General features: G+C 46.1%; 2 protein-coding genes across 3 annotated transcripts in view; both read left to right on the top strand.

Moving 5' to 3' along the window:
• Nucleotides 1-299: 299 nt before the first annotated feature.
• On the top strand, nucleotides 300-4222 carry LOC108031981 (serine-rich adhesin for platelets). The gene is made up of 8 exons (XM_017105776.3): nucleotides 300-722; nucleotides 832-926; nucleotides 983-1165; nucleotides 1229-1417; nucleotides 1476-2905; nucleotides 2971-3297; nucleotides 3361-3465; nucleotides 3521-4222. The coding sequence occupies exons 1-8, from the start codon at nucleotides 683-685 to the stop codon at nucleotides 3579-3581; spliced, it is 2430 nt and encodes an 809-aa protein (XP_016961265.1). The 5' UTR covers nucleotides 300-682; the 3' UTR covers nucleotides 3582-4222.
• A 1548-nt stretch (nucleotides 4223-5770) lies between these two features.
• LOC108031451 (proteoglycan Cow) overlaps nucleotides 5771-15753 on the top strand; it is a 46858-nt gene continuing 36875 nt past the window's right edge. Inside the window, exon 1 of one of the 2 annotated variants that reach the window (XM_017104885.3) lies at nucleotides 5771-6301. In XM_017104885.3, the coding sequence (XP_016960374.1) occupies nucleotides 6164-6301 (138 nt within the window). In that variant the 5' untranslated portion in view covers nucleotides 5771-6163. The remainder of the gene's footprint in view (nucleotides 6302-15753) is intronic. The other variant, XM_017104886.3, reaches the window with a different exon arrangement.

The raw sequence follows: 15753 nt of genomic DNA on the forward strand, positions 1-15753 counted from the left end.
TTTAAAAGAATTTGGAAATAGCTAGAAAATATATAAATTGAAAACACTTCTTCGTCTTACATAAATGAAGTAATTTCTTATCGGTGAAAACGAGTAAACACTTTGTGATTAAAATAAAGCAAAATTTCCACCCTCATTATTAGTAATTTGCATATAAGAACTCGCCGAACCAAGTTAGCTAGGTAATTTAGCCGTAAACAAGCTAGACCCATAGCACAGCTGGATTTTAGGGTGCCCGTATCTCCAATAAGAACGCCAAGCCAGTGCTGCACAACGCGCGATTTTCATTTCATTGTTCTGTTCTCTTTCTGCTGGTGCTGTTTTGGTTTTAGTGCAATTATCCACTCAAGAACGCACCGAAACCCGATGCACCTGCCCCGTGCTCCGAGTGTGGGAGTGCCCAGTGCCAGTTTCATTTATAAAACTATGAGTTTCGCACGGCTTCCAGCGCAGCTGACCGCCTGACCGATCAGAGTCGCACGCCCCCTTCTGTTTGCCCCCTCGCGCCTCGCGATCTATTTGCGTTTCGTGTCCATCGCTTCGAATCGCCTCATTTGCATACAACTCACTACGTCTTTACGTCACAACTCTTTATAAGGAGAAGGAGGAGGAGTAGGAGGACTGGAACACGCCCGTTCTCGGAGGATATCGTAGTATTAGCCCGACCTGTTTCGAATCCAGAATGTGGAAGTGCCACAAGTGCGGCAAACCCGTTTACTTCGGTAAGACAACGGGCACCCACGCACACACAAACCCACTTCCAAACCCAATCCCAAACACACAACAATCCGTAAATAACTTGTAAATTATATTTATTTGTGCCCCGCACAGCGGAACGTAAACAATCGCTCGGCTACGACTGGCATCCGGAATGTTTGCGCTGCGAGGAATGCGGCAAGCGTCTGAATCCCGGCCAGCATGCCGAGGTGAGTGGGATCACCTGTTAGTCATATAATCCCTATACACAATCTATCTATTCCAGCACAAAAGTGTGCCCTACTGCCATGTGCCCTGCTACGGAGCCCTCTTTGGACCCCAGTTGTTTGGCCATGGCACCCGGGTGGAGTCCCACAAGAGCTACGGGCTGAAGGGCGCCCAGAAGCCAGCTGGAGCTCAGGCCAATGGCCCCACACTGCCGCGTGATCACCTGGAGTCCAAGCTAAAGGTGCGGCACTCAGCAGTACGAACGGGGCACAAATGACTCATTTAATCCCCTTTTTATGGGCAGGTCTACAACCAATTCTACGACAACAAAAGCCTGGAGATACGCAGTCGCGAGGTCAACAACCGCTTGGTGCTGGAAGGAGCCCTTCGAGTTTACTGGGGCGTTCAGGGAGTGATTCACCTCAAGGAGGACGACGATCAGCGTATCTTAGTGCGCAAGAGGAACTCCTGTCGCGTCTCCAAGGCTGCCGATGTACGTTTTCTTCGTAGTTCATCACATATCAAAAAACTCACGTAAATTTTACCCACAGGAAAGCAGTTCGGACAAGGAGAATGAGGCCAGCGAGTCCTTGGCTCCGCCTACAACCACCACTGGAGAGGTGGACCAGCTTTCCACGGATGTCTCTCTTTCCGAGAGCATGACTTTTGATTCCTGCAGCCTTAACGAGATCTCTGAGCTGCCCACTACCCCAGAAGATGCCTCGGCCAACACCACAGCCAACAGCAAAGAAGTGACCAATGGCAAGGTTTCCAACGACGACGAGGATACGACCACGACGGACTCCTCCGGCACTTTGGTGGAGGCCCCAACGGCCAGCACAAGTTGTGTGTCCAGCACTCTGCCTTCCAAGCTGGACCATCTCGAGAAGCTGGACTGGGACGACATCGATGATCTGCTGCAGGTGGAGAGACGTCACAATGAGAAGGATCGCATCTACGAAACCATGCCGGTCAAACTTCCGTCGTCGCAGTCCTCTAGTGACAGTTCGCCAAGCAAAACGTCCACGGAAACCACGACCACAACAGAATCCAGCTCAACTCAATCGGCCACGACCAACAGCAGCAGCTCGGACAACTTTATGACCGCCACGGGTTCGTTGACCGCCAATACCAATACGCAGAATACCACAACGTTGTCTACCACTGAGACTTCGCTGGATAATTACGATACTTGCGATGATACCACCCTGAAGCCCATGGATTTCGAGGACTTTAAGCGCAGTGTCCACCAGGACTATGTGAATGGGGCAAACTCCTTTAAGGAGCCCAACGATGGCACCCTTAAGCGTAATCAACCAATAGATCCCTCTCGCATCCACGATTCCCTCAAGCTGTACGGCGAGAATTCCGTGATGAGTAAAAGCTTTAACTGCGAACATGCGTTGCGCTCCATAGATCCCGCTCTGATTAACGACACCATGAATCTTCGCAGCAGTGTGGATTCACCCCGTTCCGCGCAGCGTCAGTATGCCTTGCAGAAGAGCGGATCGGCCTCCGCATCCACGGTGACCAGCAGGGACCAAAAGAAGCCATATCAACAGGGGCGGCAGCTGTTCGAGAAGGGCATCAACCGCTCCAAGTCGGGACCCAGCTGCTTTGTGTACTCCGATAGCGATGATGACGACGAGGCCACGCTGCGTCCTCAACGCCTGGCCACAATGAGGCGCAGCGATATTCCTCCGCGGTACATTAAAATCCAGATGGACTGCTATCCCAAAGAAAATGTGGCTGCCGGCAGCGAGGGTGAGTCAAGTCGTGCCGATGCTCCGTCCATTACGAGTGGAGCTGCTGCTGGCGATGAACTTACGCAAACCGAGGAGCTTTACACTGCCAGCGAGGGTGTTGGAGATCCAGACGGGGATGGATCGGCTGGCCTGCACGTGACGGAAGATGGTGTGGTGCTGAGAAGACCACCGCGCACTGGAGCTGCAGCCATCAAACGACGCAGTGGCAACCGTCGGTGAGTTGTACCTATCAGCTTCGATTTTTATATCTGTGTTGTAATTAAAATGCTTTTTTCAACAGTTCTCGTACCAAGCTGAAACGTCGGTGCTCTATCAACGGTCACTACTACAATCGGGAGACGTCGTTTTTCACGCCTCCCTACGGTTCTCAAATGTCTGTGTGGGTCTCCTCGATGGTGACAACCACAGAGGTTATTAACTTGGTGCTGGAGAAATACAAGGTGGATAGTTCGCCGGGAAACTTTTCCCTCTTCATTGTGCGTGACAACGGCGAGCAGAAGCGTCTGAAGGATGACGAGTATCCTCTGATAACGCGCGTCACTTTGGGACCTCATGAGGATGTGGCTCGTATGTTTTTAGTGGACTCTCGCAAAACTGACGAAATCAGGCAAGTCATACCCAAATGTGTCTACCGAACTTTTTTTAACAGTTTCCGTTCATTCTATTTTAGTAATGAAGTTGCTCAATTTTTAAATCTATCGCTACCCGAGTGCCGTGCCATTCTGGAGCGTTACGATCAGGAGGTAGCCCGCGAAGTGGCCAAAATAAAGGAAAGGTGAGTTTGGAATTCGTTGAAGTTGTCCAGAATTAAATAATTTGCTTTTGCGTAGATATGCCGAATTGCGTCGTCGGATCGTGAGCCGCATGGAATCTCTCAAAGTGCATTTGTAAACCGTAAACGGAATCTCTGACACAAGAGCAATTTTTAATAGCCATAATATGAATGCGGCCAAAAAAGTGTCGGCAGCAGCACAGCTAATAGTATTCACGTTTTTATACAAGATATATATTTTTATGTAGGACTTAGAGAAAATTACGAACTAGCAAGATTAGGCGCCCAGTGAACAAAAAGCAGCTGCTGCACGTCGCAAATACACATATATATACTTTACGTTTAGGGTTCGATTCTTCCCAGCCGAAACTAACAATCATTTCCAGGCATTTCCATTCGTTTAGAAAGCGTTTAAGACTTGTAACTAACCAAAAAATAATTATTAATCCACCACATTACCATACCATTTTTTGTTTTGTGTTTATAATCAAAATATGTGCTTTGTGCAGTCACGTTAAAAGCGGTGTCATGTATCTATTGTACAATGTTTAGCTTTTAAGCCGTGACACGGAGCACAGGTCCTGCTAGTAGCCATTTTATTGAGTCATTGAACAAATGTGTGAAAATCAATTTGATTAGCAATTGCAATGCCTGCGAAAAAGAAAACAATAACTGTACACATACTACATATTGCATAACATGGACTTGTTGATTGAAAATCATTTGGAAATCCAATAAAATGTAAAGTTTTACAAGAGAAGTACAGAAGCGGCGAAGCAGACTTTAAGGCCCCATGGTCACCGACAAATTCCGGCAAGTAACGCGCCCCTAGTGCAAAAGGGCGGACCTACAGGCGGCCCGAGCAGCGGGAAGTGTGAGCCGAATATTCAAAAAAGGCAGCAACCGGCGCCAGCCGTCCGTGCCGAAATGGGGATCAAGTGGAGGCGGACTTCAGAGCACACACACCAGGGAGGAGGGCGCGAAGTGGGGCCACCAAAGCCCTGTCCCGGCCAAAGCAGCCATCAAAGCACAAGTCAATGATGCCATTATAATAGAGAAGCAGCGGAGGAGCAGCTACGAGGACGAAAGTAGGCAAGCACAGGCTCACTCACATAATAAATGCACACCCCACAGCGGCGCAGGGTGTGTGTGGTGTGTGTGTGCGTGGCTATTAATTTGAAACTGACAGAGCCTACGGGTCCTCCGTCCTCGGTCCGGCTACAACGTGGCTGGGACTCCAGCGACAGGACCTCGCCAGCGTTGGCCAGCCTTTGAGACGCTCTGATGCTGACGCGTTAAATGGTTTTGGGGTTTCCCGGCCAACAGCGGCCGCGTTACCAGTGGTCCAAGTGTGCCAAGCGCCAATACATAAAAATCAACAGCCAGCGACACTAGCAAAAAAAGCTCAAGTCCATTTGGGATGCGAAGTCGCATTGGGCGCCAGTGGCAGGTTCACGACCCGCTGCCTTGGCTCCAGCAATTATGGCTTAAGAGAACTCCCGAGTCCGCATTCCAGAGCTCTGGCAATGGGTGGCCAGAGAAGAGAGTCCGCAAAATCGATTTTAGACAATCACTAGTCGCTGTCCGCTTTGTTGGTGGTGGCATTCTGGAAGGGCTTGGCATTTGTTGCTCTAAGGACAAGGAGATGGCGGCCATGTCGAGGCGAGAGTGAGCTTGGCCGCATTGCGCACACGCAGCGAGGTACACTGAGAGAAGAATTCTAGGAAAGTGAGTATGCAATTTTAATATTTATTATTATTATTAATATTATTATTGCAAACTTAGTTGATACTTAAAAGCTATAGGTAAACAGTCCTTAAACTTACCACATTAATTATGACATTAAAACATCTTCAAATTGACTATTAATACGAATTTCTTTGGAAACTTACTACTTATAAAAAATATTTATTTAAAGAAATGCTACTTTAAAAATATACATTAAAAATAAATCTATATGTTCTACTAAAAATAAGTTATATTTTAACTGAAGATACATCGTAAAATATATTTTCTAATTATTTCTTTGTATATCAAACATGGATACTTTGAATCTATACTTCTTGAAAGAAAAATATTATAATGTAGACAGTAAAAGTTAATTCACAAGTTACGCCATCAAATAAAACTTGGTAAGTTCAACTAGTTTTAAAAATACACTTTAATAAAATATATATTTCATTTTAATTATATTCCACTTAATATTTTCTGTTTGTAGCTGTGCAGCATGACAACCCTGCTGTTCCAGTGGCTCTCTTAGCGCATCCTGGCAGCACTCTTACCCTCAGAGCAAGTGTCGCAAAATTCCAACGCTGCCCACCGCCGTGGATGCCACTCAGCAGCTCGACTCGAAGGCGCTCAGTTTACGTTTCGGCCGCGTCGCCTTCAGTTCTCCAGTGTTCCGTGTCCAGGCTGCACTTCATCCGCGGAGGCGCCTGCGATTGCAAGAGCAAAAACAGAAGAAGAATCAGAGTTCAGAAACAGAAACAAAACCCAACTCATTGTCATTCATAGCTTAGCGTAGCTGCTGCTAGATTGTGTGTGCGTGGATTCCGCCAGTGAGTGTGCGTGAGTGCGTGGAGCCGAGGGCGTCCGTAGTTTTCCACAGGACATTACACCAGCGATTAGCAGCAGCGAGAGCGGAAGCACTTCCTCCGTAGCCACCACTGTCGTCTCCTGTTCCTGTTCCCGGACGTAGGCCATGAAGCACTCGCCGCTGATTGCCAGCGCTTGTCTGGCGCTGGTGTTGATGTCATCCAGCCTGATTGGCAGCTCGGAGGCCAGAAACAAGAAGAAGTACGTCGGCGAGACGGGCGGCGATTTCGAGTTTATCGATGAGGTAAGTCCCAAATGGCTTCACGGCAGCCAGCGAGGCAGCCAGCCAGCCATCCAGTCCCATTTATTCCCTGTCTCCGCTTCCCAACGACTCGGATTCGGATTCCCCGTCTGAGTCTCGGATGCGTCTCCGCCTCCCAGTTTGCCACTCTTCCTGTCTGTCTCCTACTTAATACGCCTTAAGCTGACTGCTGACATTTGCCAACGCTTCGAGGCGCAAGAGTGCGGACTGCACGGAGAAAAACCCATCAACGTCAGCTAGATATTAACAGATATGGGGTGCTTTTTAAATGGTTGTCGTATCTTTTGAAGGCGATTACTGATCAAATCCGAAAGAAGAAGTATGAGAACAATTCGCTCTGACGATTAACCTCGTTTCGAGCAAAATTAATATTATTTTTATACAATGGATCACTTTCGTTCATTCTTTTGAATATAAACATAAAAGTATGCTATGAAAATGTAACCAATTAAGTCGCATTACTGGCCACATTCTTTAATTGCTTCTTAATTAGGCTGTTTCCCCCGAATTGGTTCGAAATCGGAAACCACAACATAGATCCATTTTAAGAGTTTTGCATTGGGATAAAAAACCATTGAGAAGCCCAAGGAAAAAGCCAATTTTTTCGGTGTGTTCCGTGGCATATATAACGCAATTGCGCTTTTATTTGCCCAACTTTTTTCCCAGCTCGTCGTTGCTGAGGTTTCACACCAACAACTTCCGGTCGTGTTGTTTGTTTTTTTCCGCTCATCGTTCTCTGGCCCCAAAAAAGCGAATGCGACGTGCCAATTACTCACGCAAATCCGATTTGTAGTAGCCCGTGTGTTCCCGTCTCCGAAGACCCAACACCGAAGACCTGACCCGGCTGAGCTGGGCTATCCATGGCTCCCTTCTTGTTCAGGTCTTCGGCACGCACCTGGCCGGATATCGGAGCCGATCCGGGAGGAGACCCAGTGGCAGAGAGGTACAAGCACCAGCCAAGCGAGGAAAATCAATAGCATTTGGCATTTTTGTTGTCCTTTGGCTGCGCGTAAACTATGAAGTAAGCGCTAAGCTGCTTTCAGTCGGTCTGCCAGCACGCACCACCCGAACCCACCGAACCCATCGAAGCGCCCAGAAACCCCAGCCAAGAACCCCGAAAACCACCCGAAGCGCCCCTCATCGATGACTGTTAGTCACAGACGCAACGTCGTCGCTTTGTTTTTCGCCCATTTGAATGTATTATTTGCCTGGCGCTTTGCTTTCTCTCCAGCTTTCTTCGCTTTGGGCTAGTTCTTTCCATACCCTTGCTGGGGGTATTCAAATATTGTTGGGAGCTTGGTGAGAACTCTCCTCCTTATCAAGTATTTGCAGTCAGCATTATTGGAAGGGAGGATATTATTTAATAATATGTATAAAAAGTAACGATTAAAGCTATATCTATCATCTCGTTTTTAAAATTCATAAAAGACGTTTTTGAATCTCTTCCAAAGCTCTTTAACTTTGAATATAATTTATGGTAAAAACTACGAGAGTACAAACATTTTAGTTCGTAGTATGAGATAGATAGATCGGGTGGTTGTCGGAACCAATCGATAACCCCTAACTCTAATGGAACTGATTTGCTCAACTGAATATACATACCTTCTCGATAAAACTTCAGGAGAGTATAAATTTCGGTTCGCAGAATTTGACTTCCTCTCGCTTTTTATTATTTTCTCTTGTACTGCGTTTTGTGTGTTGTGCTGTGTTTGTTTTGTTTGCCATTTGGTTTTATTTCTCTGCGCTTCCTTCCCCTTTTCCCATTTCCCATTTCCCCGAGCACTTTTTGCTCGGCCTTTGTTGAGACCCTCTCTGCGTGTGTGCATGTGCTAATAGTCCGCTGTGGCAGTGTGTGTGCCCCAACACACACAATCACAGCTCGTCTAGCGGCCTTCAAGCAAAATTATTGCGATTCGCAAAAGTTTCCATGGGAAAAGAGGAAAAATTTGCCGAAACAAGGCATTCGAAATTTTTGGCAGGCACCGCATACGCAGAATTTTAAGCAGTTTCCAAACCGAATCCACATGTGTCCTTGTATTCGTGCTCCGCGTGCGTGTAGCCCATACAAACAACCAGGCAATTTACAGCCTCAGCTCTTGTTTCTGCATAAATTTCACTTTGATGTCCTTAAAATCTCCCTTTGCTGCCCTTTTTATATTCCCGGCGCTTAGTTTTTACAGCGTCTAATCGCACATTTTCATTTTCTCGCTATAAATTGTACTTTTTATTTCACCAACTTCTGGCTTTTCAAGTGCTCGGCGAACGGAATAAATTATTTGAAAAGTTTACACAGCCAAATTGTCTGCAGTTAAGTGGGAATTCAAATTTCTCACAGATTGCCGTGACACCGAAATTTTCGACACATGCCTGGCCTTCTGGCAACTCCCTGAGTTTCTTTTAATTGAAAAGTTTCTGGCCAAAGTCAGAGATTCCTTGCCAAAGTTCAAGACAAACTGTGAAGCAAATCGTTTTCAGCCCAGGATTCAAGGGAAACCCCACCGATACAGGCGCATATATAAATGAAATCATATTTTGTGTATCCCTAGGTAATTTGCTGGCCTATCTGGCAGAAAGGCGGAAGTAATCCCCGCCAAAGGGAAACGGCCTCGAAGTGTGCGGCACAAAATAAATAACCATAAACAGTTGACGTTAATCAAGCACAAAAGAAGAGAAATCCCACAGATACACGCTCACTCTGGGATGGGATAGAAGCGCGGATAGCAATCCGTTATGATTTATGCATTGTATACATTTCCATTTCCCGGTCCAATTTGGACCCGTTTTGTAAGCTCCGCATTAGTCGCAAAAATGATAATAAATTAGCTTAGATCGCAAGGAATGCGCCTGATTTGCCGACATTTCCGCCTGGCTGCCAACCAAGCCGCAGTACCCAGTCATTCACTGCCAGTTTTCATCCGATGTATAGGCAAAATCAGGCAGACAAACAGCCACTCTTAGTGACTGCGAGTCTGGGATTCTGAAAGTCAGAAGCTCTTATCCATCGATTACCAACAAATGACGCTCTGTTTGTCAGCACAAAATAAATCTTTGCATTGTGCATTTCGCAATTTGAGCGCTGGGGCGATGTGTCGCTGCAGCGCAGCATAGAATGCGAGTAAAATGGCAGTAAAATAGAAATAAGCTGGGGCCCATGGCTCAGACTTGGCTCCGGATCGCACACAATGCGTAATATATGCAGAGCGAGGGGCTCTCCCTGCGTGTAAACATCTCGTCTGGTGGCTTTTTGTGTGTGAAAACGGCTGCCGGCCATAAAGTTGATATGCATAATTTTGTATAAGCGCCACTTAGTGCTGCAGACACTGTACTATATCCCATGGACATGGTGTAGAGACACCTCTCCGCCAGCGAAACTGAAAACTAAATCAGAATGTGGCTGAATTACAGCTTTCCCCGCCTCTGGTCAGGATCCATTTTTACGGGCGCTGGATGGATAATGTCTGGTCTCAGCGCCCGCTTGACCCCGCACCGTGTGTAGTGCAAGTTATGTAATAAACTTTTATGTTGTCAAACTGTTGCATAAATTGCCAGCACGCAGGCGAAACTTTGCAGGATGCTAAATAGGATCTGTGGGTGCAGAGAGTGTGTGTGTGTGTGTGTGAGTTAGGGACATCATGGCCAGCAGGGACATCATCATGGCCCGAGAAGTTATAAAAACGGCTGTAAAAGCTAACGACATAAGTATTCGGCTGTCCGGCTATTTGGCCCCTGCATTAGCACCTATTTAGGGTGCTCGGAATGGGCATCGGAATCGGGCCAAGTGGAGTCCTTCCCAGCCGGAGCTTAGCGAAGTTCAGGTGCGCAGAACAGAGGGCTTCGCTGGGTGTGCAGTTCCTTTGGCTTTCATTAGCATTGCAATTGCCAGGACCATTCCCACGGTTCCCGGGCTAAGGAGATTTGCATATTGCATGCCACAAAACCGAAAAACCGAAGAATGGCGAGGGAACTCCGGCAGCTGAAATGTCTGAAACCAGCAATTTTCCTGCCGCCTTCCTGCGATGAAAATTTCCCAGGAGTGACACAGCTCTGGGTCTGAGGAAAATATGACTCGAACTAGACAGACCAATTTCTCTGTGCTCTAGAAGACGAAAAAAATACAGGCAAACAGACAAACGAACAGGAAAACTTATGAATCCGCTGCAAACTTTACTCACTTTACTCCTTTATTCACCGGCCCACGCCCACTTATCAGCCTTGTTGTGCATTCCGCTTGCGTCTGCGTTATGGTCTCCCTTATCGCATTGTGGCCTCCCCGCGTCCTTGCCAATCGCAGCCCCTCCTCCGCTCCCCGAAAAACCTGCCTCTCAACCACCCAGCTTAATTTCTTTGTGGCAGGAGTCGAGTCCTGCACGTACACATTAGCAAATTGCCTGCAAGTGTGCGAGAACAGAGCCACTGGATGTATGGCTACATGCTGCAAATGGCCTGCAGCTAAGGTTAAAAAATGCTGCAAATCGCTTACACACAAAGAAAATTAAATATCCATTGGACCTGCACAGGGGGAATTCCACTTTAGCATTTTTTAAACAAGTGTTTTTGTGGAAAGGTTGTTAAATCGGTTTTTACATGCCTTAGGGGCGGTTTCAAAAGGCAAACACTTAAAACTTGAAAAGAATTTGCTAAATTTAAGAAATTATAACTGAACTACATGCCTCTCCTATGTATATTAGGAAAAGCTACCTACATTTTATTTAAAATAAGTAAATACAATATATATATTACATGAACTCATCTGTTGGGAATTAAAAAGAAAGGAATATTTTTGTATATATATTTAATGTTTTTAGTGGAGTTTTGTTAAAGTAATTTTTATAAAGATTTAAATTTATAGAAATAAATAAAAACAAAATAATCATTTCGTTATGACAGTCTCAAGACGCCTTTTGGTACAAGTTTAAAGTCAGCAGAGAAATGTTAGTCACGTCCGATTAATAAATTGCTTTGTAATTGGGAATTTTAATAATGGGTTTTAATGAAATGCTATCCTTCTTAAACTCAAACTTTTCCCTGTGTATCTAATGAACATCACGAGCTTGTAATGCGATAGAACAGCCGCAGGATGCGAGTTGGTTTTTCCTTTGATCATCGACGCTAATTAACTGCTTAACTCGGATTTGGGGCAGGCGTATTGGTTCCGCTTAAGAGCTACTTTACATGGCTTCTGCCAACAGCGCCAACAGGGCCAACCGAGCCATGTTTCATAAATCTTGCACTGCGACACCCACCAATAAGACAAATTGGTTTTGAAGCAACAAAACTTCGATGTCAGGCTAAGGCGAAACTAAAATATTTTTCCTCCGGAACGGAAAACTTGAGTAAACTCATTTTTCACTTTCATATTGTTGTGCGGCAGGCCCCAAACAGCTGGAGGACTGGCTGGGAAAACCATACCGAACTATCCCATGCTGAAAGCCACCCGGCTATTGAGATCACGGTACATATGTGTGTGCCACTTAACTGATTATGTAAGACGAGCTCTGTGTGCTGGCTTGTCAGTCCTTGTTTGCTCCAGCAACATCTGTATTTACTGCCGGGCAAATATTAAATTTTCATAGCCATGGAGCCAAGGAGCCAGGGAGCCAGGGAGCCGAGGATGCCGGAGAGAGAAATGTGCAATTTTAATTAATAGCTGCAGGATGATGCCCGGACGAGTTGGTCCAGTTAGGACACTGGCCACTGGCCACTGGCCACATACTGCAACTAATGAGTTTTCGAGAGGTGCGGCTGCCCCAGCCTCGGCCCCAATCGAAGATGCGAATCTGTCGCCTGGCCTATCAATTACAACTCGACACAATGGCCAGATCTCGGCAGGAATTCGGGGAACTGAGGCATTGGGGCTTTATGGCAGCTAAGCACATGTCAAATGGGATGTCGCATGGTCTGGCGGATGAGTGCCAGCCTGTTAAGCTGTCATTATTTATGGCCCAAGGACTCAAGGACCAAAGGACCCGGCGAACCTTTGCTGACAGCAGTCTCGCTGTGATTTCGAGGACACAAAAACAGTTACAAATTATGCATATTAATTGCTGTCTGCGGTTGACGCAGAGCCCCGAAAAAATGCTGAAAATGTGATGGAATTCCATAATGAAAAGAAATGGAAATTCCCAGACTAACATTGTAAAGAGAAATACGTAAATAATATCTAAGAATTCACTGAACTCTTGATTCTAATTTTAATGTTATGAATTTGTACAAAACGAAGGCTTTGTTCCACTTAAAACGTTGTCAAAAGATATCCTTTAGGGAAATAACTTAAACTCTCTGAACTTTCAATGATAATAAACTCACTTTACTTTCGATTCTGGTTACCAATAGTTGTTTGTTTTGTTAAATTTGTTTTTCATTCACTTCATTCCCTGTGTAAAAATCGAATTGAAAAGATTCCCCACTCAAAGCGAAGTCAAAAGGTATTCCTTAGGCCTACGTTGCGTATACGTAATGCGTGATGCTGGCGACGACGACCTTGCTTTTCCCCCATTTTTCGGCAGACATCCTGCCGGCGGCCATTGGCTTGGCCTTTACCCTCTTACATCATTTTCGACGAAGAACTCATCTCGATATTGACTTTGTCGACGAACATTCCTGACATTACAATTTGGTATATTAAATTTCTCGTCATGTTGTGATTGGCATTTGACGTGGCCAAAAGGAGCTTCTGTCGCCGCCGCCGTCTCGCAGCAGGATTTCTGGGGCCAAAAAGGACGCGAATGTGGTGGGGGAAAAGTTGATTTAATATTTCAGCTGCAAGGTGCCACGGAAAAATTAAAAGCGAGATAAAGGGATTCGGCATGGACGTTAAACGAAACGACTTTTTGGGTGTGGTAATGCGGAGTCCTGAGGTACGGAGCACATAAAACTTTCTGCCAGAGACATTTTCGTGTGTGTGCGCACGCATTACCATAAATAAATTATAACGTTCGCTACTTCGACTGTGAGTTTATAGCTTGTATGCGATAACTCCCACAGACACACACATGCACTTCGGGATCCTTGCGACAGAGGTCCTGGAAGTACCAAAGGCAGGCAGACAGATACTAACTGTTGGCAAGCTGGCAACGAAGAGCTGGTCGGTTGGGACGTTACATCCTTTGGATGCTCGAGCGGGGAAAGGCGATAATAATTTACGGCATGAAAGCAAAACACAATGGAGGCCTGGCAGTCGAAACAAAACCAAAGACCGAAAAGCCCAAAGCCAAAAACGAAGCGTTCACTAAGGACGAGAGCATAAAACTTTTTATTCCACCGAAATTGCAGTCAGCCGCAAAATCCTGCATACAAATTATGCAATTAGGCGGTACGTGAACGGCAAAAATTGAGGCCAAGTGCGGATATTATGTTCTTAAAAAACTAAAAGCTCGGGCGAAAGTTTTTCCGCCAGTTATCAAATTCAGAAAATTGTCTCCGCCGCAAAGTCAGCATTGAGTCCCGGATGCCAAGTCCCGAGTCCCTGAGAAATAGTCAAAAATCCCTGACAAATTGTCAACGAAAGTTTGTACTCGCTCCAAAAGTTGGCTCTTGGCAAAGTTTTTCCGGGCTGACAGTTGTAAAAATAATATTGCGTATACGCAGCGTTTGCCAATGACGAACTGCCTTCGGGGGGCCAGGGCAAACACTGTAAGTGAAACGGGTATAAAAATGAAGCCTGTCTGAATGGGGACAAAGGCGGCCAAAAGTTTTCCATTCAAGTTGCAATTAGCCGACCCGAGGAGCCTTAGAAAGCCGGAAACAGACAATGACAAGTGGAAAAACAGGTCTAAACTTTGACAGCCCAGCCGAGAATCTCAGTTGATTGACTTTCTGCTGGCAGAAAGCCGAGCTCGAGGCGATTTTTGTTTGCTTTGGAAACAGAAAAACACACTCCAATCGTGCAGGAAGAGAAAATTAAATTTTGACCCAGCTTCATTTTGCATTTTCGTGGCAAATTCAATTGCAGCTGCCACCCTGGCCGCTTCCTGTTGCACTTTGTTGCCGTGTGGAGACCACCGCACTCCCCCTCAGAAACTGCATTCCTTTGCTCCGTTTCAATTAGATACCGACTCGGCAAAAAGTTTATGCAAGAATTCCGCCGTATCTGCGCGAAAGCCTGTGCAACAGCCAAAAAACACAAAACAAAAACAGGAGCTGGAGCTGGGACAGCAGCCGAAAATACTTGTATACTTATTTCTCGAAAATAAACGGAACGGCGACTGCAAATACACGGGCACGGCCAAAAAAGGGAATAAAATGCCAGGGAACGGAAATGAAATTGCAATTGCTGGCCCACACAGACGACGCCAAGTCGCGAAGCGTTGATGCGCGGCGGGGGCGGGCGGGGAGAAAGCCAAGTTTGCACTGCTTTTGCATGTCCCGAGCTGTTTCGGCTGCCTCTGCCTCAGATCCTGCCTCTTTTGGCCCGCCTTGCCACGCCATTTCCGCCTCGGTCTCATATTGCGCCCTGGCGTATGCAATAAAGTTTGCGCGGCGGCAGCGGCAGCGGCAGCGAAAGAAAGCTGCAGTCGAAATTCCGCCATTCGAAGATCCATTTGACGGGGAGCAAGTACAAACAGACACAGTGTTTCTTTCTTTTAATGATTTTTCTTGTTTTACCCCAGTCCTCTCGGATAAATATATCAGCGGCACAGACTTTCTGCTCTGAGCTTAAACCCCGAGCCATTAAGGCGGGGTACTTATCTGCACAAGTTAATAGGTTAATTCAATTTTATTCACCTGAAGAAAAATATAATTTGTTAAATTTATAGACTTTTAATAGTTTCCAAAATGTTTTAAAATTACTTTGCCAAGAATTTTTGAATTTTGGATGTTAGTTCATAGTTGGGATAGCTCAAAACAAGAACATAAATGTTAATCTATTGAGTCGCCAAACTCCATTTCTGCCAGCCTACACGGTTTAATAAATTTCTACAAGTGGATTTCGGAATTATGCCAGAAAGGACTGTGAAACTAGAAGCTGGCTCCCAAGAGCCATTTGCAACCCATTTCCAAGACCCCTCGCTCACCCGTTGGCCGCAAGGGCTTAATCAGGCGCAACTTTTTAGAAGAATTTTGCGGGGACTCGCCCCTAATGTCGCACCCGCACAACCCGCACACTATGCCAAATATATAGCGCTATAACCGGGGATACTGCTCCGGCTATGTGGCACACAGGAGCTCATTAGTTGGGCGGCAGTGGCGCTTAAGCTTAAGCTGCGAGCGTAGAAATTGCGCAGCTTTGGCGCTAAACAAGTTAATTAGTTTGCCTCTCTTTTTTCCGCAATGGCTGGAGTTAAGCTTAACGACAAAATAAATTATTTGCCGCGCACACACACACCAGCGCCATGGAGACTTCAATTGACTTTATTAAGCGTGTGAGTGCGTGTGGGCGTGCCCGCGCCTTAATGACACTTTTCAGTCTTTTCAGTCAGCTGCTGCTGCCACAG

This window comes from Drosophila biarmipes, chromosome 3R (assembly GCF_025231255.1).
Source record: "Drosophila biarmipes strain raj3 chromosome 3R, RU_DBia_V1.1, whole genome shotgun sequence".
Taxonomy (NCBI): Eukaryota; Metazoa; Arthropoda; class Insecta; order Diptera; family Drosophilidae; genus Drosophila; species Drosophila biarmipes.

Coding starts and splice junctions, on each gene's coding strand:
- LOC108031981 (XM_017105776.3), top strand. CDS start 683: ATGTGGAAGTGCCACAAGTGCGGCAAACCCGTTTACTTCG. Junction 1,166..1,228: donor ACCTGGAGTCCAAGCTAAAG/GTGCGGCACTCA, acceptor TTTTATGGGCAG/GTCTACAACCAATTCTACGA. Junction 1,418..1,475: donor GCGTCTCCAAGGCTGCCGAT/GTACGTTTTCTT, acceptor TTTTACCCACAG/GAAAGCAGTTCGGACAAGGA.